Source organism: Gossypium arboreum, chromosome 13, assembly GCF_025698485.1.
Source record: "Gossypium arboreum isolate Shixiya-1 chromosome 13, ASM2569848v2, whole genome shotgun sequence".
NCBI classification, from domain to species: Eukaryota; Viridiplantae; Streptophyta; class Magnoliopsida; order Malvales; family Malvaceae; genus Gossypium; species Gossypium arboreum.
This window is the reverse complement of record NC_069082.1, coordinates 122,050,787-122,071,217: the sequence shown is the minus strand read 5'-3', so window position 1 is coordinate 122,071,217 and position 20,431 is coordinate 122,050,787. Positions and strand designations below refer to the sequence as shown.

Sequence of the window (20,431 nt, the reverse complement as noted above, 5' to 3'; positions counted from 1 at the left end):
TAGACTTAATGTGTTCATTGATCTACTTGCTTGACTAAGTAACATTTACCTTGAACACTTAGAGATATGCAAGTGGGCTCGTGAGCCCCTTGTAAGGCTCCCAAACTGGGCTTAAAACCCTCCTCTTGAGTCACGGGTCAATAGTTCAAATTTTAGTTCAGATTTCAGATCCGTAACGGGAAATAGCATTACATAAATATAAATTATTGGAGGTTTACGTAAAAACATTTACGCTAAACAACCCTAAACAGAATTATTAATTTCTAAAAAACCCCTTTGCGGCTTTGAATTGGCCCCTCCACCTTCTTTATATTAACCAATAAAAATATCTAAAATTAACACAGGTCAAATCGACGACTTTTCGTCATCCAATCATGTCTCACTGAAACCGGTCCCTCCACATCAATAAAATATCTAAAATTAACGCCGGCCAAATCGACGACTTTTCTTCTTCCAATCATGTCTGGAGTATACATCACTGATTTTAATGCTATATATAAATAATACAACCATAAGTATGTATGTATGTATGCAATAAATATAGCACGATCCATACTATGTCATTAACTAACCTGACTGATATATACATATTTATATATTTTATCAGCGATTCCATCTGTCGATCGAGGAGTTGAGTTCTTTTTTCCTTGTCTTTTGGATCTGAATTCCAATCAAAATGCTTAGTTTAGTCACCATTTTTGGGTTGCTAGGTAAATCCCAAAAACTCCATTTTCATCTTTTGCTGCATCAAAATCTCTTGCATGCACAGTATGAATGATTTGTTATTACATGTTTTTCAGGGAACATAACAACAGGTCTGGTTTACCTTGCTCCAGTGTAAGCTGAGGATTCATTACACAACTTAAGGTCGGAACCATGTGTTTGTTTCATTGAATCATTTGATTTGCTGTCGTTCAGGAAAACGTTTTGGCACATCGTACAACGTGGATCGACCGAAGAATTCGAGAGTCTTCCGTATGTGGTGAAGCTATTAAATGGTTACATGTGGGTTTATTATGGAGTTGTGAAGCCCAATAGTATTCTGGTAGCCACTGTTAATGGCTTTGGTGCTGTCCTTGAGCTTGTATATGTCATCATCTTCCTAATCTTTGCACCTCCCAGAGCGAGAGTAAGAGCCATTAATCCTTAGCTAGATAGATGATATTATTAAGTTAAATGCATATTATATTTACTTAAATGAATGGAATCACTAACACCTTTGTTATGAAAATTTCAGGCCATAACTGCCGTACTTTTTGGTGTTTTGGATGTGGTGTTCCCAATAGCAGCTGTGTTGATAACTCAGATGTCCTGTAATAGAGAAATGCAGATAACTATTGCAGGCTTCTTGTCTCTGCTTTTCAGTGTACTTACCTATGGTTCACCTCTTTCTATCATGGTAACAATAATTTTCGCCAGTAATGCTTGTATTATATGGTTATTATGGTTTTCCTATAATCAATAACGCTTGTAGTTGTGAAGTGCAGAAAACAGTAGTGAGAACAAAGAGTGTGGACTACATGCCTTTCCTCCTATCTTTCATCCTTTTCATCAATGGACTAACTTGGACTGTCTATGCTGTGCTTACTAGAGACTGGTTTATTGGAGTGAGTTCCCATCGCTTCTTTAATAGTTAACGGATTTGAGATAAGTCTCTTTAATTTATATATATTTAGATACTAATAGGGGAGACTTAACGATTTCTGATTTTGGTTATAGATACCAAATGGGAGTGGATTTGTGCTTGGAACAGCTCAGTTGGTACTCTATGCAATGTACTGGAAACCTGAGAAATCAAAGAGAACTTCATCTGATGATGGATGCCAAACTGAGAACCTGATAGCCCATTCTGCTCCACTGTTAAGACAAAAATGAGAGCAGAGCTGAGGCTTAATTTCATTTAGCTTCTTAACGAAAATAACAATCCCAAAATGCAGGGTTTTCCACTTAATCAAAATGCATTTTCCATTCGAGTTTCAGTGTCATGTTTGTGTATTTTATCATTATTATAATTATGTTTGAGATATTTTATCTTTTATATATTTAATATTATTAGACATGACACTTTAGTCATCAAACACTTTCGTCGGACAACGAGTACTTTGCCAACAAATTTCTTTCAGAGGCATTGTTTACTCAGATTATGGGGACATCGAGTTATCACTATTTATATTAATGGAACCCTTTTCCCCTATTACCTGCATACCCTACAATGTCATATCATCCACTTATTTTGATCCTTTTAAGTGAAGCAATGAACCAATCAAAAATTACCATATGCATCTATAGACGTATTCCTATATAAATGGATCTCACCCCAACGAAGATAGAGGTAAGTAAACCATCCTTTCCAATCTCCCTCTTTATCCCTTTCGCAACTAGTTCACTAAGGACACCCAACACCCTAATCCACTGAATTGATCTCGCATCCATCACTCTCAGTTTTACCTCCAGACTTTTTATATCAACAAATATATTAATAATCCGCATTAAATAATTTTTTAAGGATGTCCATGTTTTCACAAATTCCAATTGAAAGCGTTTAATGCTATCTTACTTATGATCGATTCATCAAATGGTGCACCAGTGACGGAGAATCCAGTTCACCAAAACAAAAATGGCTACTCCATATCAGGGCTCTTGAGCTAAAATTGACAATATATAACTGCTAGCTAAATCTGCTCATGAGTTCCGTCAAGGCCTAGAGGTCTTTCTAAATATTGGACGGTTTGGTCCCGCCCGACCCCAACATTATATTATAAAATAATATTATATTAATTATATATGTTAAATAATTATTATATATATTTATATTTATATTTATATTAAATTGCTAATTCAATAACAATTAAATTTATTATCCAGTACATAAAAATACTCACTCAACTAAGTAACTCAACTTAAAATATAAAATTTTAAAATTTATATTAATAAAATAAAATATTTACTATATTTATTTGTGTTCTTTAATATAATAAAATATTTATTATATTTATTTGTATTTTTAAATATAAATACTTTTTAATGTGTTAGAAAACTTTTATTTTAATTTTTTAGTGCATTTAGTGTATTAATTTTTAAAAAATTAAATTTAAATAAAAATTAATCTAAAAATATTAAATATGAGTGGATCAGGTTGGATCCACATTTATTTTTGTAAAATCAAGTTAGGTTTGGATAAAAAAATACATCTATTTTTCAAACCAGATCTAAACTTAAAAAATTATCTAAATACCTTACATAGAATCCATCGGAACCCAACCCCACCATGAGCCCCAACATTTGAAATGCTACAAAAATTTAACCCAAACTCAATACCCAGTATCCACTCAAATCTATATAGCCTTTACTAGATTACATTTTGCAGAATGTTGGTGTCATTTGTTGAAGGAAACAGTTGGATAGTTTCCCGCTTGTCTTGTCTTCTTTGTCTTTGCTCTTAAAGTCCACCGGTTAGATTTGAAACATGGCTGTGTAGATGCAGAGAAAGCATCACAAAGTGAATTTAGAAAGATATGCTCGGATTAGAAAATTTAAGCTACCGATATAAATAATAATGCATATTTAAGTTTGTTTTTATTAATTTTAGTTTTAAAATAGATAAATGATATTATTTCGTATTGAATTACTTCTATTATGTGGCGAAAAAAATGAGTAAATTCATGATTTTAAGTTGAATTTGAATATTAAGATTTCAAATGGTTGAACAAGCAAATGTATAGTAAATTTGTATTAGAAGCTTAATTTTAAATTAGGCGATATATAATTTGAACATTAAATGAAATTGAAATGAGAATGATATGAAAATAGAATTGAATTGAAACGGATCATGAAACTTGGTTTTTACCCTGTTACACTATGTTAGACTAAACCAGATATAATTGACATGTCATAGAGTCTTTATATCATAGAATTTAGATCTCCCCAATTCCCAGAGGGTCGAGGGAGAAAATGCCAAATTGGTCAGTTGTTATTATTGTTAGCCCCAATTCCTAAAGGGTCGTGGATAGTCCCAATTCCCAAAGGGTCGTGGACTATTCTGAAAGCCACCGTTGTCGAACAACTCGGGGTGGCGGATTTGTGTATCTGGTTATGAGTCTAAACTTTAGTACGAGATCTAAATTGAAAGAAAAGCAAAAATAAAATTTGAATTTATCTGAATTTCCATATTGTGCAAATTAATTTATTTACGCGATTTTGACCTTAATTAAAAAGTTTATTTTCTTTATTCGGTTTGTCAATATCAAAATATTAAATTTTATTAATATTATAATTTTCTTTTATTGTGATGTTATTAATAATATTTATAATCATGTTTTAATTTATTTCTATCATTTAATTTATGTTCAATACTTATGTAATGATTTATATGATATTAGCACCACTAAGCATAAAAATTGCTAAGCATACAATTTATCTATTTTTCCGTGCGCAGGTAGTTAGATTCGATAGGTTGTTTTAACAGCATCCGAAGAACCGAAGATCAACTCAAATAATATTGGTGAAAAGTTTACTTTATAGTTGATATAAATGGCATGTACCTAGGTGTAAATATAAATAATATGTCATAAACTGAACTTAAATATTTTCATTATGTTTTCTTTGCTAGTACTTTATAACTAATGTTTTGGATGAAATAGTAAATCATAGAAATCTAGTTTATTGGTATGTTTTCAGAAATCGAAGTGTGAGAAATTGATTTGTGAGATAAATTGAATGTGATTACATTGTGAAATCTAAATTTTTGCAAGAGGTTTTACATAAAATAGGCAGAAATGCTGTCGAAATTTTTATGAAATAATTTTACCACTACATTTCCTTTTCAAAAAATAAAGAAGATAAAATGGAAAAGTGAGTTGCTTCGGCAACGAAATGTGGCATTTTATATTCAGATCCAACAATTGAGTCAGTTATAAGGTATCAAAGTAAGAACGTTGACTTGGTAGATTGGAGTGCTAAGGAGACCTCCTTAAAAATGTTAGAGGTACGACAAACCAATGTGAAGCCTGTTGAATTATCATTGGGGATTACCAGCTATAAGAGAGGTGGGTTATGCATCAAACTTTATGGGAAAAGTGGTAATGCAAACTGGGCAGTTAAACAGAGTAAATGCTATGAGCGAGGTATGTAACAACCCAATTTTAGTGAAATCGGAATAGTGGTTTCGGGACCACAAATCCGAGTCCAAAAAATGAAATTATTTAAATTTCATAAAATGATAGGTATTATGATAGGAATATTGCATGAAAATTTTTATCGAAAAATTTTATCAATTATGTGTCTAATTATAAAAAGGACTAAATTGAATAAAATGTCAAAGTTGAATTCTAGTAGTTATAAGGATTAAATAGCTATAGAATTAAAAATGAGAACTCCTTATATGGTAATTAGACCATTGATGAAAAACATGTAGATATTTTTAATGAGTCATTCATGGAAAAATTGAAAAAGGTTAAGGACTAAATCGAAAATTGAATTAAATAAAGTATGATAAATGATTAAATAGAATTAAATCCATTTTATATCTTCTTCTTCTTCATAAAATACATGGAAACCCTAGGAGAGAAAAAGGAAATTTCTCAAGCTTAATTTGGTAAGTTCTATGTCTCATTTTTAGTGATTTTTATATTTTTGAGATCAGGAAAGCTTAATTTCTTTATTTTGGGGATTAAATTGAAAGAAAATCAAAGTTTAGAAAATTACCCATGGATGAATATGCTGTAAATTGAAAGTTTTTGATAGATAAATCACTTTTACAAGGTGATTTTTAATGAAAACAAGTGTAGGGACTAAATTGCAAGGTAGTGAAATTCTTGGAAAATTTCTGAAAATTATGAAATACATGTGCTGTAAAAGTTATATTGAAATTTTGAATAAGCTTGGAATAAGGAGTAAATTGCATGAATTTCAATTTCCAAGCCTAGGGAGGAAATTGGAATTAATCAAAAGTTTAGGGGCAAAATGGTACTTTTTCCTAAAATGTGAAGTGGGCTTGAGTGAATGTAAAAATCATAGAATTGATGATTAAATTTATTTATATAGATCCGGAAGTGTCGAACAAAGAAAAAGATCGAGGGAAAGAAAAAGTTTCGGATTAGTAGATACGATCAATTGTCGAGGTAAGTTCGTATAACTAAATTAAACATGTAAATGTGTTGAATTGATTATTGAATATTGTGCATTATGATTTGTAATTAGTATGTACATGTAATAAATCAATCTTGATTTGTGATTTACATGTAAATGGTGAAATATTACATGAATCAGTTTGAATATTGATTTCCGATTGGACAGGTGATTACCATGTATATGAGATCCTGCATATGTTGCAGTAAAGGTTGTTCCGAAAGGGATAATCTTTTGATCTCATTATGAAAAGGAATGTAACCCGAAAGGGTGATACTTGAAAAGGATTTATGTACCCAAATGGTACAACTTGAAAAGGTTATGTACACTTTATGTGTACACTTGGAAAGGAACGGTATACTTTGTGTATACCATATGAAAAGAAAAGGTATACTTGGTGTATACCACTTGAAAAGGAAAGGTACACTATATGTGTACACTTGAAAATGTTATGTGCACATTGAATGTACAAATTGAAAAGGGTATGTACACTTCGTGTGTACCACTTGAAAAGGGAATGTGCACCTCGAGTGTACAACTAGAAAAAGAAAAGTCCATCGAAAATTCAAAAATTCAACGGAAATGTATTAACAAGTGAAATAATAAGAAATGATATGATGAGCTCATCTATGCATAATAATGTTTTTGTGCTAACCAATTTTGATTGAATGATTGTGTATAGGTCATATTTGCTAGTTTGCTAAATTGATGGATAAATTGTTTTATGTGTGATTTACTTGTGATATATAAGTGGTAAGTGTAGTTTGGTTATATGGACTTGCTAAGCATATAATGCTTACTAGGTTTATTTTTCCTTGTTTTATAGTGCTCGAAGCTCGTGAAGGTTGGATCGGGTCGGAGTATCATCACACTATCAACTCCTTAATATTGGTATAAACGATAAACTCATTTTGATATAATGGCATGTATAGGCTAATGAGGCCAAATGATGATGTAATATGTTTGTTTACAACTTAGCCATTGGAATGGCTAGTAATATATATTTTGTGGTAATGTGGTATGTTCATGTTCAACAAGATACAAATCACCTGTCATAAAACTTGATTTACAAACCAATGTAAAGGTAAGCTTTAAAGTATGTTTAAAAGTTGGAAATGTTAGATTGAATTATGGAAATTGGTTGAAATGAATGGTATATATTTATAAGTTTTCATGCAGGAAAATGGTTAAGCTTGGGTGAGAAATAGGGCTAGGAAATGGCCTTATTTCATCCACACAGATAAGACACACGAGCGTGTGTCTAGACCGTGTGTGACACACTGACAGCCCACGGGCGTGTGAAATAACCGTGTGTCCTCTGCATCTTTAAATATGAAGTCAGGATAGTACATGGGCAGAAAACACGGCCGTGTGTCAAAACCGTGTAAAAATGGCTTAAAAATGGTGAAAAATCAGTGTACCACACGGCCTAGCCACATGGGCGTGTGCCCAGGCCGTGTGCCCCTCTAATACTTAAGAAATTGCAAGTCAGAATTCCACACGGGCTGGCCACACGGTCATGGCATCCCCACAGGCTAGCCACACGGCCATGTCCTAGGCCACACAGGCGTGTGCCCCTATCTTCAAGGAAAAATTTTCAAAGTTGTTGGTTTAGTCCCGAACCATTTCCAAAGCATGTATTGGGCCCCATGGGCCCATATTAAGGACTTTAAGTTGAATATTTGAAAAGAATTGATTTGAAATGCATATTTATAACTCGATTTTGTATAAATGTTAGTGTATAAATCCGATAATGCCTTGTAACCTTATTCGGGTGACAGATACGGGTTAGGGGTGTTACAAGGTAAATCTTAAACAATTTCTTAGTGTTTTTCATTATGACTTACTGTTGGATTGCAAAGACACAAAGGCCTTTTTAAAGTTATGAAGCGGGTAAGTCAAGGGGCTTATAAACTAGAGTTAGCGGCAATAGTCAAAGTTAACCCGATGTTCAATATAGGTGTGTCGAAGCCTATTTGTGAGGATCAAATGGATCCCAATCGAGGCAAGTCACAATAGGGGCAAGTAAAAGCGGTGACCTTTTATGATCAAGATGTACAAAAGAGAAAAACAATTCGAGTTAGATGATGACAAAAACATAAGCAGAGGCAAATGTTTCGATGGGTAAAATTACCCAACAAAAAGAATGGTTGGAATCAACTAAGGCGTCGTGGCAATTCCAAAATGAGCTAGATCAATATCATTCTAAGGACGCGACGAGGGTGTCGTGAAAATGGATGGGGGAGAACATCATTGGCCATAGATCAAAGCCAATGACAAATACACATAGAGCGTCCCATGGAGATCAACTGATTAAATGAGGCTCATTTGACCCACTTGAACTGGCCCGACTCATAGAACATGCAGAGAAACCCATCTACTTAAAGCCTTAATGGCCAGTGAAACATTCAAATAAAATTAGAGTTACCATTGAATATTGTAAATTCTAATGGATAAGGTTGTATAGAGTTTAAATACCTTAGGACTTTCATCTTGTAGATAGGTTTTAATCTTGATTATTGATGTAATTTAAATTGTACCGTTGGATTTGCGAGAGCTCAACTATAAATAGAGGCCTTCCCCCTTATATGTAATAATTCCATTCAAAGTTATTGAATATATTCAAAAGCATTTACTCAAATACCTTGTGTGCATTGCTTTCTTGTACTTTTTCAATTCTTTCGTTGCTTCTTCACTTTGAGTTTGTTTTCACTTTATTTCAATGCCTTAGAGAATTTCTTTTATGAATTCTTATTTTCAAAAGTTAGGTTGACTTAGGCAAATTTGAAGCTAAGTTTCTACCTAAAGCCACTCTGTTTGTGAGACTTAAGTTTTAGCCTTGTGACACTTGCATATTGATGAAATCTCCAAAGTTAGGATTTTCATATCTATTGATTTAGGATGAATTTATGTCTTTGGTTTCAACTAAATTAAGACCAAACATGTCTTATTATGCAATCAAATTGATAAATAAATTAATAAATTTAAAAAAATTCCAACATTTACATATATTCCATAAACATTTGGTTGATAACCTCATTTCCATCAACCATCACCAACAACTTATTTGTTCTACCATTAGCAATACAAGCACTATTAAATCCAAACATCACCTTAAGAGAAAAAGGACACCAAGGGCGAAGCTAGAGGGCTAGTAGAGGCTTTGCCCCATCTCTCCTAAAAATAAAAAAGTGTAGTTTAATCCGTTTAGAAATAGTAAAATTATAAATTAATTTATGATAAAATTACATTATATATTCCCTCCTAATTAAATATGAAAAAAAATTATGTAACCCTTCAAAAATAATAAAACTATAAATTAATATATGATAAATTATATTTTGATCCCTTAACATTTTATAATTCAACTTCTACGGCTAACTTATCTCATTTTAACAAATTAGGAGATAGAGAGAAAAGAAAGAAAAAGCATACAAGGTGTAGCAAACCATGTTGGGACATTATAGTTATACCCTCTCTACATATATGATTTGCAGCTTTTCAGCGCCGTCTGCACATTATATATAATATCCCATGATGATAAAAGTAGTTACATTGCCAAAACAAGTACACATAAATACATACATACATGCATGCAAAAAAAACAAAGTGGGCAAACTCTAATTAACATTATAAAGTTCAGCTGTATAAACGTAGAAACTATGCAAATTAATATTGACTTGTCGGCGAATTGGGGGATCAGCAGAGAGGAGAGGAGAGGTTCACATCTCACACGTCGTAAGGAGGAGCAAGGCTCCTACCTCCACCCTCCTTCCCCTTCTCGTATGCATCTGATGTTGACCTTCTCCGAAACCGATACGACTCTCTGCTTCCTCCTATACCACATTAACCCGTCATAAGTAAAGCTTTTATGAAATATGCTGGAATGGTCGACGTGGGACAAATGCACTAAATTTAGGGCAAGTACATTGGGAACTTTAATAATCGTACAACGACGACATCCATCAAAAAAAAAAAAACGATGCTTCACAGAAATCTGCTACATAAAATAAAAGCCTTGTTATATGTAGCTTTGATATTTGACATCAATAGATGTACTTTGTTGAGACATTATACCCCACAAAAATAAATAAATAAATTTATAGCATACTAAATGGACCAAACTAGGCAGATGTATTTCTTTCCAAGTTTATATCATATTCATGCATTATTGCACGTCAACGAGGACCTTTTTGTCATTTCTCAACACTAGGACAAAAAACACGCTTGCCATCCACCTAATATTTCATTTATCTTTATCCATTTAAGAAACATACAAAGTTATCAAATGACATAATTACCCTCCTAAAGTCCGCTTATCATATAGCACGAATTACATTGACCGATCTACCCTTCAAACCTTCAATAGTCCCACCTCTAGTTACCTTACACAACCCCATTCCAACCTTTCCGGGGAGGATAGTTTTGGGGTTCAAGAACTAAACCAGGGACAAATTCGACAATCAGTGAGGAAATTATTTGTGTATATATTACCAGAAAAAGGAGATACCGGAGGAGTTGATTCGGCCGGCGAAACCGGAGGCGATCCGCTCTGGTAACGCGGCGATTTTACGATCATAATCGTACGTGTCACTTTCGTTGTTTCCTCCGGCGTCTCATCATTGTACGATCTCACACTCCCGCCATCGGTTTCTGATCATTACATCGTCGAACCAGATTAGGAAAAAAAAAAAAAAAGACAAGTTAAACAATAAAACATCAAACGTGTTGAGGAAGACAATAAAGTTTCAATTCTATAACGCTTTCTTTTCTTTATTGGTAGCTGCTCGCCAGTTCAATTTACTTTTGGTGACAATTTTCGTTGTTTTTACTGAAATATTATCGGTTTTTTATGCACGGATAAAGTAGTAAAGTGTGTCCCCGGAGAAGGAAGAGAAGTGGTCTAGCGTCGTACCCTTGGAGGAGTTAGAGCGGAAAGTGAAAGTGGAGTGCTTTCGGAGCTTGCCGAGACCATTATCGGGTCGAGGACCCGCAACGGTGTCGTCCCACAACTGGTCAAGTAGCCCCATAAATATGAGAAACTAACTCTAAGCAGGAGATCGGGGATATTTGTTTAAAAAAATAACTCGATAGCCGGGAACAAGCAGTGAGTGAAGGAAGATATTTAACGACGAAATGAAATGAAGGGGAGGAGTAAAGGTCGAACAAGTTAGGATAAATCAAGGCCGTTGATCTAGATCGGAGAAAAAGTAGTGACATGGCAAATGGAAGGAGGGCACGTAGTTGAGGTTGGGGATAAGATCAGGTGGGACCAAAAGAAAAAAAAAAGGTCGCTTTAAATGAACCCAGCTTATAGATGTCTGTTTTACTTCATTTAGTAAATTCATATTATTTAAAATTATGGGTTTTATTTAATTAATTTAAATTAATTCCTTTTTCGACTATCAAAATATCTAATTTATTTAGAATAATATGCTTATTGTGTAATTAAACATATGTTTACGACAAAATATCTAACCAACATGTTATTAGGCAAACATTCAAATTATTTTTTACATAAATAAAGTGGAACACGAAAATAGTGTTGTTAAATTTATTATAATTGAATAATAATTAAATTTTAAAAAGCTTACCAATGATTTTTTCGATTAAATTAAAAAATTAAATATAAATTTTATTTTTAATAAACGAATATATTTTCTTTATTAATCATTTAATTCAATTTGATAATTGAGCATGCCTAACAAAACCTGGAGTGTTCATTTAGGGAATTAGAGTAGGGCATACCACTCTCACGTGACTAGGTAATCATTTAATTCAAGACAGAAAAAATCGAAAATACCCTTAGGTTCTATCCATTCAGATTGTATACGGCCAAGACTGACTGTCGGAGGAATTTACTCCAACATATTTTTGGTTAAAATATATTATACTTTTGGAAATTTAAAATTTATTTAATATATTCTTATTTTTATATTTCAAAATTTGAGTTGGTATTTTCTATTAAGTTTTTACTGTAAAATTAAAAAAAAATACTTACTTAATAAATCATATAATTAAAAATAATGTTACAATAAATTTAAATTTAATAAAAAAATTTAATAATTGTAATAGTTGGACCTAAATTTTGAAATTTAAAAATTAAAAGATTAAATTTCTAAAAATAAAATTAAAAATATTAAATTGACATATTTTAATCTATATTTTAAAGTTAGATCCTTAGCTGCCCTGTAATGACTCTTGAAACAATGATCTATCCATTTTGTTAAATTTAAATATTGTGAATGGAGAAAATAATAATAATAAATTAATTCATTAGATAGTAGTAAGTTTATTTGATACAAAAATGTTTCAGACAAAAATAAATAAATATCTACAACACAATAATAGATTTTTGCTAATTGTTAAAGTGATTTCATGTTGTGACAAGTGTTTTTGTTTAGGATTGATTATTTGGCATAAACTATCTTCCTAAGTGTAATTCATAGCTAATAAGATTTTGGTTTAGTGATAAGGATAAGGTTTTGGTAATGATTTTTTTTCTTTTTTGAGTCTCACAATCATAAATATATATTTGTTTTTAATATATTTTAAAGTAAGTCTCATTATATTTCTAGCTAAATACTTAATTTGGGATTAAATTTTTTAAGGCATTCAAAAAAATTTATTTTTAAGCTGTTTAAAAAATGTGTTATTGTTTTAAGTTGAATTTGGATAGGTGATGCGTTTATCTATGATTAGTGTAAAAATAACGATAGCAGTGAAATTAATTAATGTAACTATACTGTAGCATGAAATAAAAAATAAGCTAAATGCATCGCACTCAACTGCTCATCCAAACTCACTCTTGTCCTTTTAAAATGTTAAACTCTTTATTTAAGCACATTAAAAAATTGTTTAATTATGTCTTAATTTATATGAAACGATAGTTAAAATTCTGATCAGACACCGGTTTGACACATAGTCGATTATTACTCTTATTCCCACCTCTAATATTGTATAAAAAAGTGTTTAATTGCATTTAACAATTTTAAAAGGTTTGGCTGTTTTTAAGTAGTTTATAAAAAGTTTAGTTCAAATTTGCGTACTTAACCTATACGCAAGTCCGTTTAAATGTATTTAAACTCTGTACTAAATTGGTTTTAATTATAATCGGCAGCATGTATTATTTCTAATTTTAATTGTAATTATATACTAGTAAACCCTCAAAAGAGGTACAAGATTGAACTTTTCAGCTAAGCAAAAAGTACGGTATTTTTAAAATTTGTTTATGTGGTTGTACTTTTACAATATTAATGTTTTCGTTTGTTCTATGGGTAGCTTTAATTGTGATTGACTTGAGTCAATGCAAGGTTCAACATATTTACAACTCATCTTATTGTATCTCATGAGATATAATCTTAGTTTCAATACTTTAAATCACGACTCCTTGAAAATAAATTAAATATTTATAACATTAGAATAAAAAATATAATTAACAATAAATTAAATATTTATAACATTAGAATAAAAAATATAATTAACACCTACATTTAAGATTTTATCAGTCATGTTGAATTAAAATAGTGATTATTTCATTGATTAAGGAAGTTTGATGGACAAAATTAGGGTGATTAAGAAATTAGGTGGCCTGCTCTATTTCTTTTAGTTTCTTCCTCCTGACTCTGTCAGGAAAGATATGAAGTCAAATTCTTTCCCTAACCACAAACACCCCATAGCTTTACCCAAAAAACATTTATCTTCCTTTAAATTTAATTCAAGTGGTTTTCATTAGAACCACAACAATTTTCATTTATATATATATATATATATATATATATGTATTTAAATTATATACTTAATAAAACGATTAAAATGGATATTATCTATATTCTGCTTTTATTATTTGCGTAATTTCATGTAAATTTGTGTCAAAACATGTTTTCTTTTGTTTTGTACCATGTTTAATTACTCTTTTGTATATTCCATGTAATTATTTGATCCACTAATAACTTAACTATCAACATAAAATCTAAATATTGTGTCTATGATTATTTGATACTTTTATGAAGTTTTTTTTTTCCTCAAGCCACATGTCCTGATTTAATAGTGACAAAAATAAAAATAAAAACAAATTTCAGAAGTTAAAAACTCCACCATTAGTATGCTAATAATCCATGTTACATCCCTTAAATATCTTTTCTAGTTTAAAAACTTGTTTCCACTTGGCTGCCATAATTGTGGCAATGGAAGAAGTCAAGGAAGGTTGGCCAAAAGGATAATAACAAAAGGGTAAAGACTTGACCAAGTCTTGGCCTGTTATGCATCATCCTTTGCCTTTTGTTTAGACTTTAGACCCACATAAGTGTTTGACTCAAAATTTTATACTTAACTCCATCCAACATAAATATCAACAATTGCAAGACAAGAACATAAGCATTGCAAAATGTATAAATTAACAGCATTTTACCTAAGCTGGTAATGAAACAAAATAAAGTTTTATCCTATAAATTAGATGGTGAAACTGAACTTTCATTTGCCAATTGGTTAAAAATTCAATCAATCAATTTCCATAATCAATGTTTAATACAAATAGGAATTAGCCATCCATCAATGGATGATGAAAACAACACGTGTTTTGTTTAAATTCTCAGATAAAAACTTAATATCAATCCACTTGCAAGCCCCGCATTTATGTTTATGTAAATAAGGTAAACAGTTGAAAAGAATGTGATGAGAATGGGGCTTAATCTATCAAGACAAACCTACTCTTTGTGTGAGTGTGGAAGGTACTTTGCATATGGATCGCCTTTCGGCTTGCTCCTGTGATCATAGTATTCGACTACTGCAGCACCAGCTAATGCAGCCAATGTAAGGGCTTGTGCATGCAACCTGAATGAAGGCAGATACCAATGAGTTACCAATGAGGGACAGTAAGTAAATAAAGGTGTGGAAATCAAAAACTCGGGTAGACACAATGAAAGTCCAGCTCAAAAAAGAAGGATTAAGCGAACATTAAGGTTTGTGTCTAAGCAACATGAAGATGTCATCTTGCACATGTAAGACACAGAATTCATAACACCTTCAAACCCTCCCCCAAAAAAAAACCATTTTTGAGCTAAGGGTGTGCTTTTCAAAAGTTTAAAGAAGAGTAAACCAGCTTTTCAATCTTGTAAATGTAAAAAAGACAGAACTACTATGCTCGTAAACCCTTGAACCCCCGCCAAAATAAAAACTTAACCATTCTTCTCATCTTTTAAGCATAAAAGACTAAGAGGTAAACATTCAAGCAAACTTGCAAAATGAAACAAACAGTATCACATAAAGCTCAAGCAAAATAACATATCGTAGTATATTCAAAATAACTTACAAGAATCTCCTCACAATAAACTAACGAAAATCACTCCAACAATTCAAATTCTTTCATGATTTACAAAAAATAGTTTTCTAGTAGTCTTTAAAGTTCATTTAATCAAATATCATAAATTTCTACAAAAAGATCCTAACATAACAAATTACCATAGCGGTAATAAAAATGTTGAAAGAGAGACCCTAAAATGTTCTCAAAACTTCTTTTTGGGTATACAGGAGCCCAAGACCTAGGAAGATATTGGGGAGGGGGGACTAGGGGATTGAACCCAGCTCTTCAAGGAGGTGTATGAACCATTCTGCGATACAACCTTCCTAATACCAAATTCATATCATGCAAGTAGTAACAATCAAAATAAGGCACCAAACATGGCATTATTTCATTACCTAGCAGAGATGGTTGACATATTTGCTCTGTCTAATTGAAAACAACATCTAGAAACACTAAAATACAAACCATTTATGACACAAGAGGAATAGAGGATGCTTAGGTTAGGAGCTCTATGTTCGCATACGAAGTCCCTGGCAATGACATCCCTTCCCACAATTTGTAATATACCCAAAAAGAAAAAGCATTATAAAATTTTCAAACACACAAGACAAAAGGCAATAATTTTTATAATACTATCCCTCTAATACTATTTTGCATGAATACAAAGAAAGACATATAAATCCCAATAACCAAACAAAATTAAATGAAAAAGGATAAAAGAATAACATATTTACCTAGCGTGAATGATCTTAACGCTGGGTTTCATGTGAGGTTGAGACCAATTGTAAGCAATGGAACCCCCAATCCCGCTAAGCCACAAACAACCTTTTGTTTGAAAACAAACCCCAGAAAACTTAAGATCCTAACAAAAGAAACTCATAATATATTTTTTCCAATAAAAAATGTGAAATTGAAAACGTAAATAATTACCAACAGTTCTAAGCTTGTGATCGACAACCCATTCCCTTATGGATTCAAACTTGCTCTTGGATTCCGCCATTATTGTGGAGAGAAAATAAGTCTTCCCGAGAGACACGGATACAAACAAAAAGAGGGAAACAATTGGAAGTGTTTTCCTTTTATTACTGTTTATATAGAAAGCGAGAAGCGAAAGCGAAATTGGCGACGAAAGAAAATAAAGATGTGGGCGGTCAAAAATCTTGCGTGTTACCAAATGTTGACTAATTTTCCTACGAGGTTGACTGTGCCACGTGGGAATTTTTAATGTAAAAAATTAATATTATTATGTTTAAAAATTTCATAATTTTATTAATAAAATAAATTTAGTGTGGTTGTAAATTTATTTAATTTTATGTTTAATTTATCAAATATATTTTGATAATTTAATTTGATTTTAAGTTGATTTGATGGAAACCTAAATTAGACATTAAAACTCTCAAGTATTAAAATTTATAATTTTTGTTAAGTACAATTATCACATTAAAAAAAAGTGTTAAATTCAAATACAAGTACTAAATTATGTATCAACTTAACTCAAAACTAAGAAAACAATAATTTCTAATTTTAAATGAATTGATTATGGTTCAAAACCATCTTAACACAAACATATATATATATATATATATATATATACTTTTTCAAATATTATATTTAATATCCTAATTTAGATAGATATAAATGTAAAAATTTATTTTATTCATCGTATTTCTATTTAATAAAATATGAAATAAACATGTTTTTATATTTTTAATTAAAAATAAAAATAATTTTTTACCATGAAAATAAAAAATAGGGTAAACTATGAAAATAGTTACTTTTGTTTGCCTCAGATTATATTTTAGTCACTTATGTTTAAGATGTTACGTTTTAGTTATTTACATTATCGTTTTGTTACAAAGTGGTCACTCTACCGTTAAACTCCGTTACATCTCTAACGGCAGTCCTACGTGACAGTCCAAATGGGTTTTAAATGCCAACTTGGATGTCCAACTGGGATGAAAATAGGTTTTTAATTAAATAATTTTAATTTGGTCTGCCATGTAGGATTTCTAAGTTGGCATTTAAAACTCATTTGGACTACCATGTAGGACCATTGTTAGGGAAGTAACGATAGAGCGACCACTTCTAACAAAATGATAATATAAATGACTAAAATATAATATTTCAAATATAATTGACTAAAATATAATCTGAAATAAACAAAAGTAACTATTTTATAGTTTACCCTAAAAAATATATAAACAAATTGAGCACAAAATTTTAGATTTCAAATCTCATTTATCATTACCAAAAATGTTGTTTGCATTAATATTTCCAAAATAAAAATTATTTAAAATGTTTAGCATTATATATTTTAACTAGCGATGAAAAATCAAATAAAATGGTGATGAAGGATATTATGTATGGATGGATTTTGAATCGAATTGTTTCTAATGGAATGAATTTTATTGTTTGAAAAGTAGTGTAGGGCAAGGGAGAGTGGATTTTTTTTATATAGTATAGAGCGATTACAATAATTGTTTATCTCACCTTGATCCACCCTGCTATATAAAATTACTATTGTACTCTTGTATATATATATAAACTATTAAAATGATAAAAGTGTAATAACATGATATAAAAAACAAGTTATATATTTTATGTTAAAATATTTTTTAAGCATTATGTATAATATTTTATCTAACTTTAAAAAATTTTAAATATTAAAGATAAGTAGCAAAAATTAGATTGAAACAGAACAGGGATGGATCTAGGGGTATAGCTAGGGGAGTTGGCAAGATCCGTGATCCCCCTAAAATGGAAAATTTTCTATTTAAGCTCTTTAAAAATTTTAAAATATTAAATTAGTAATATAACACCCCTAACTCGTATCCGTCACCAGAATAGGGTTACGAGGCATTAGCAAACTTATACACTAACATTTATACAAAATCGAGTCATAAATTTTGCATTTTAGATCAATTCTTTTCCAATTTCATCATAAAGTCCTAATATGGGCCTACGGGGCCTAATACATGCTTTGGAAATGGTTTGGGACCAAACCGGTAACTTTGAAATTTTTACCTTAAAGATAGGGTCACACGCCTGTGTGGCCAGCCCGTGGGCAGATCTGATTTGCAAATTCTTAGGCATCAGATGAGCACACGGACTGGGCACACGCCCATGTGGCTAGGCCGTGTGGTAATCTGATTTTTCACCATTTTTAGGCCATTTTCACATGTTTTTGACACACAACCGTACTTGAAACCCGTGTCCTACATATGACCAAGACACACGGCCGTGTCATATGCTCGTGTACTATCCTGACTTCACATTTAATGATGCAAGGGACACACGGCCTATCAACATGCCCGTATGCAAGCCGTGTGTCTCACACGGTCTGATCACACGCCCGTGTGACATGCCGTGTGGACTCAAATTGAACTTTATAGTTCAAATTTACCAACCCTACAAACCTTGAATAGTAAACAATTTAAATACAATCTTTCAACCAATCCAGAACATGATAAAACACACCTAATACTCATTGAAACCATCAATACAATAATCTAACACATGTATTCAATAACCATTAAACAAAGCAACTTCAAAATTTGTACATAAATACCATTCAAATCAATAAAAATGAACTATATTATAACACACATATTACATTAATTAACTATCTATTAACATTATTCACCAACATCACTTATAAACAAAATAACTTTAAAAATAACCTAGGTACATGCCATTTCTCGAGATAAGATATATCACCAAGTATTTGAGTTCGGGAGTTGGCTTGGATGCTGAGACGCTAGTTTCTACTATATCTAACCTGGGCACGGAAACAAGCCGTACGCTGAGTATACACTTAGTGGTATTTCTATAAATTAATGCTTAGAACCATAATAAGCCATCTATATGTATTGTAACTCAAAACATTTACTTTCATAATCTTAATCTCTGGTTTTCATCTTATAGATCTTAAATGTAGTTAAGCAATTCTTTATATATATTTCATATCATTTGATACCTTTTTAATAATCATATAACAGTCACAGTCACATAATCAATAGCAGTCAATCTTTGTCTTTAGTACTTTCATTTACCCCTATTAACATAACTCGGACCTGGACGAATACACGGATCTAACCCACACACCGGGATATTATACAGTGTTTCATCGGCCGAAGTCGGAATACACTATAAGGGTAATAGTAACAGTAACAGTAATAGTCAGGTACAGAGTACCTCTTCGGAACGAATCCGAAACAGTAACAGTAGTCGACATATATAGTGTCTAGTCGACACACAGTCGAAATATCCCTAAACACTTCCAATCCTATGGCATGCCAACTATATCCGACTTAGCCTGACATTGTTAATAGGGTATTTGAATCATTTCATTTTAATACAGAAACAGTAACAATTTTCTATCACAGTATTTATCATACATACTAATCAATTAAAAAGAAATAACAATTACATTTATTAAATTATTAAGCATAGTTTATAGAAATACAAACCGTAATTCTCGAGTTTACTCGATATCCTCGTTCACTCTCTCCTTCCCTTTTTTGATGACGTTTTCGGTACTATGTTGGCTACATAAAATTTAATATTTAAAATTATCAATGTATGTTATTTAATAACACACTCTTTTATTTCCAAGTAGTTTACATAAATTCCAATTTAGTCCTTCCACCATAATAATTCTTTTTCTTCAAAATAAATTCTATATTTTCATTCAATTATCACTTTAGACTATTCAACTCTTAAATTTTACGGCATAAAACATTAATTATAGAATTCTCTCAATTCAATCCCTACTATTTCAAAACTTATATCTCTCATTACAATTTAATCCTTCTCCCGCTTCTAACTTGAATTTTCTATCATTTTATCTCATAATTTGCTCAATAATTCAACTTAATCAACATCTAAAAATTCACCATCTTCCTAAATTTCAACATAATTCAAATAGTATTTCTTCCTAAGATTCCATAAACACCAAAATTACAAGAAAAGGGATTAAATTGACTTACCAATCAAACTTGAAAC

General features: G+C 31.4%; 3 protein-coding genes across 4 annotated transcripts; 1 reads left to right on the top strand and 2 right to left on the bottom strand.

The window, feature by feature from the left end:
• Positions 1-499: 499 nt before the first annotated feature.
• Positions 500-2,078, top strand: LOC108463409 (bidirectional sugar transporter SWEET17-like). Its single transcript, XM_017763352.2, has 6 exons — positions 500-710; positions 801-837; positions 919-1,129; positions 1,238-1,399; positions 1,488-1,607; positions 1,720-2,078. The coding sequence occupies exons 1-6, from the start codon at positions 677-679 to the stop codon at positions 1,873-1,875; spliced, it is 720 nt and encodes a 239-aa protein (XP_017618841.1). The 5' UTR covers positions 500-676; the 3' UTR covers positions 1,876-2,078.
• A 7,586-nt stretch (positions 2,079-9,664) lies between these two features.
• Positions 9,665-11,258, bottom strand: LOC108461951 (dormancy-associated protein homolog 3-like). Of its 2 annotated transcripts, none has more exons than XM_053023996.1 (3): positions 11,042-11,258; positions 10,621-10,779; positions 9,665-9,962 (listed from the first exon to the last, which is right to left on the bottom strand). In XM_053023996.1, exons 1-3 carry the CDS (start codon positions 11,154-11,156, stop codon positions 9,856-9,858), a joined length of 381 nt encoding a protein of 126 aa, XP_052879956.1. In that variant the 5' UTR covers positions 11,157-11,258; the 3' UTR covers positions 9,665-9,855. The 2 variants fall into 2 exon arrangements, with proteins under 2 accessions (XP_052879956.1, XP_052879957.1); XM_053023997.1 differs by having other exon boundaries at positions 10,637-10,779.
• Positions 11,259-14,596: 3,338 nt separating this feature from the next.
• On the bottom strand, positions 14,597-16,557 carry LOC108465761 (uncharacterized). Its single transcript, XM_017766145.2, has 3 exons — positions 16,358-16,557; positions 16,162-16,252; positions 14,597-14,958 (listed from the first exon to the last, which is right to left on the bottom strand). Exons 1-3 carry the CDS (start codon positions 16,425-16,427, stop codon positions 14,832-14,834), a joined length of 288 nt encoding a protein of 95 aa, XP_017621634.1. The 5' UTR covers positions 16,428-16,557; the 3' UTR covers positions 14,597-14,831.
• Between the last annotated feature and the right edge of the window lie 3,874 nt (positions 16,558-20,431).

Excerpts from the sequence above, each read along its gene's own strand:
- LOC108463409 (XM_017763352.2), top strand. The coding sequence starts at position 677 with ATGCTTAGTTTAGTCACCATTTTTGGGTTGCTAG. Across the intron at positions 838-918 it reads CTGGTTTACCTTGCTCCAGT|GAAAACGTTTTGGCACATCG; the intron begins GTAAGCTGAGGA and ends GCTGTCGTTCAG. Across the intron at positions 1,130-1,237 it reads TTGCACCTCCCAGAGCGAGA|GCCATAACTGCCGTACTTTT; the intron begins GTAAGAGCCATT and ends TGAAAATTTCAG.
- LOC108461951 (XM_053023996.1), bottom strand. The coding sequence starts at position 11,156 with ATGGGGCTACTTGACCAGTTGTGGGACGACACCGTTGCGGGTCCTCGA. Across the intron at positions 10,780-11,041 it reads CCGCTCTAACTCCTCCAAGG|AAACCGATGGCGGGAGTGTG; the intron begins GTACGACGCTAG and ends TGTAATGATCAG. Across the intron at positions 9,963-10,620 it reads TCCGGTATCTCCTTTTTCTG|GAGGAAGCAGAGAGTCGTAT; the intron begins GTAATATATACA and ends AATGTGGTATAG.
- LOC108465761 (XM_017766145.2), bottom strand. The coding sequence starts at position 16,427 with ATGGCGGAATCCAAGAGCAAGTTTGAATCCATAAGGGAATGGGTTGTC. Across the intron at positions 16,253-16,357 it reads TCACAAGCTTAGAACTGTTG|GTTGTTTGTGGCTTAGCGGG; the intron begins GTAATTATTTAC and ends TTCAAACAAAAG. Across the intron at positions 14,959-16,161 it reads GTTAAGATCATTCACGCTAG|GTTGCATGCACAAGCCCTTA; the intron begins GTAAATATGTTA and ends GCCTTCATTCAG.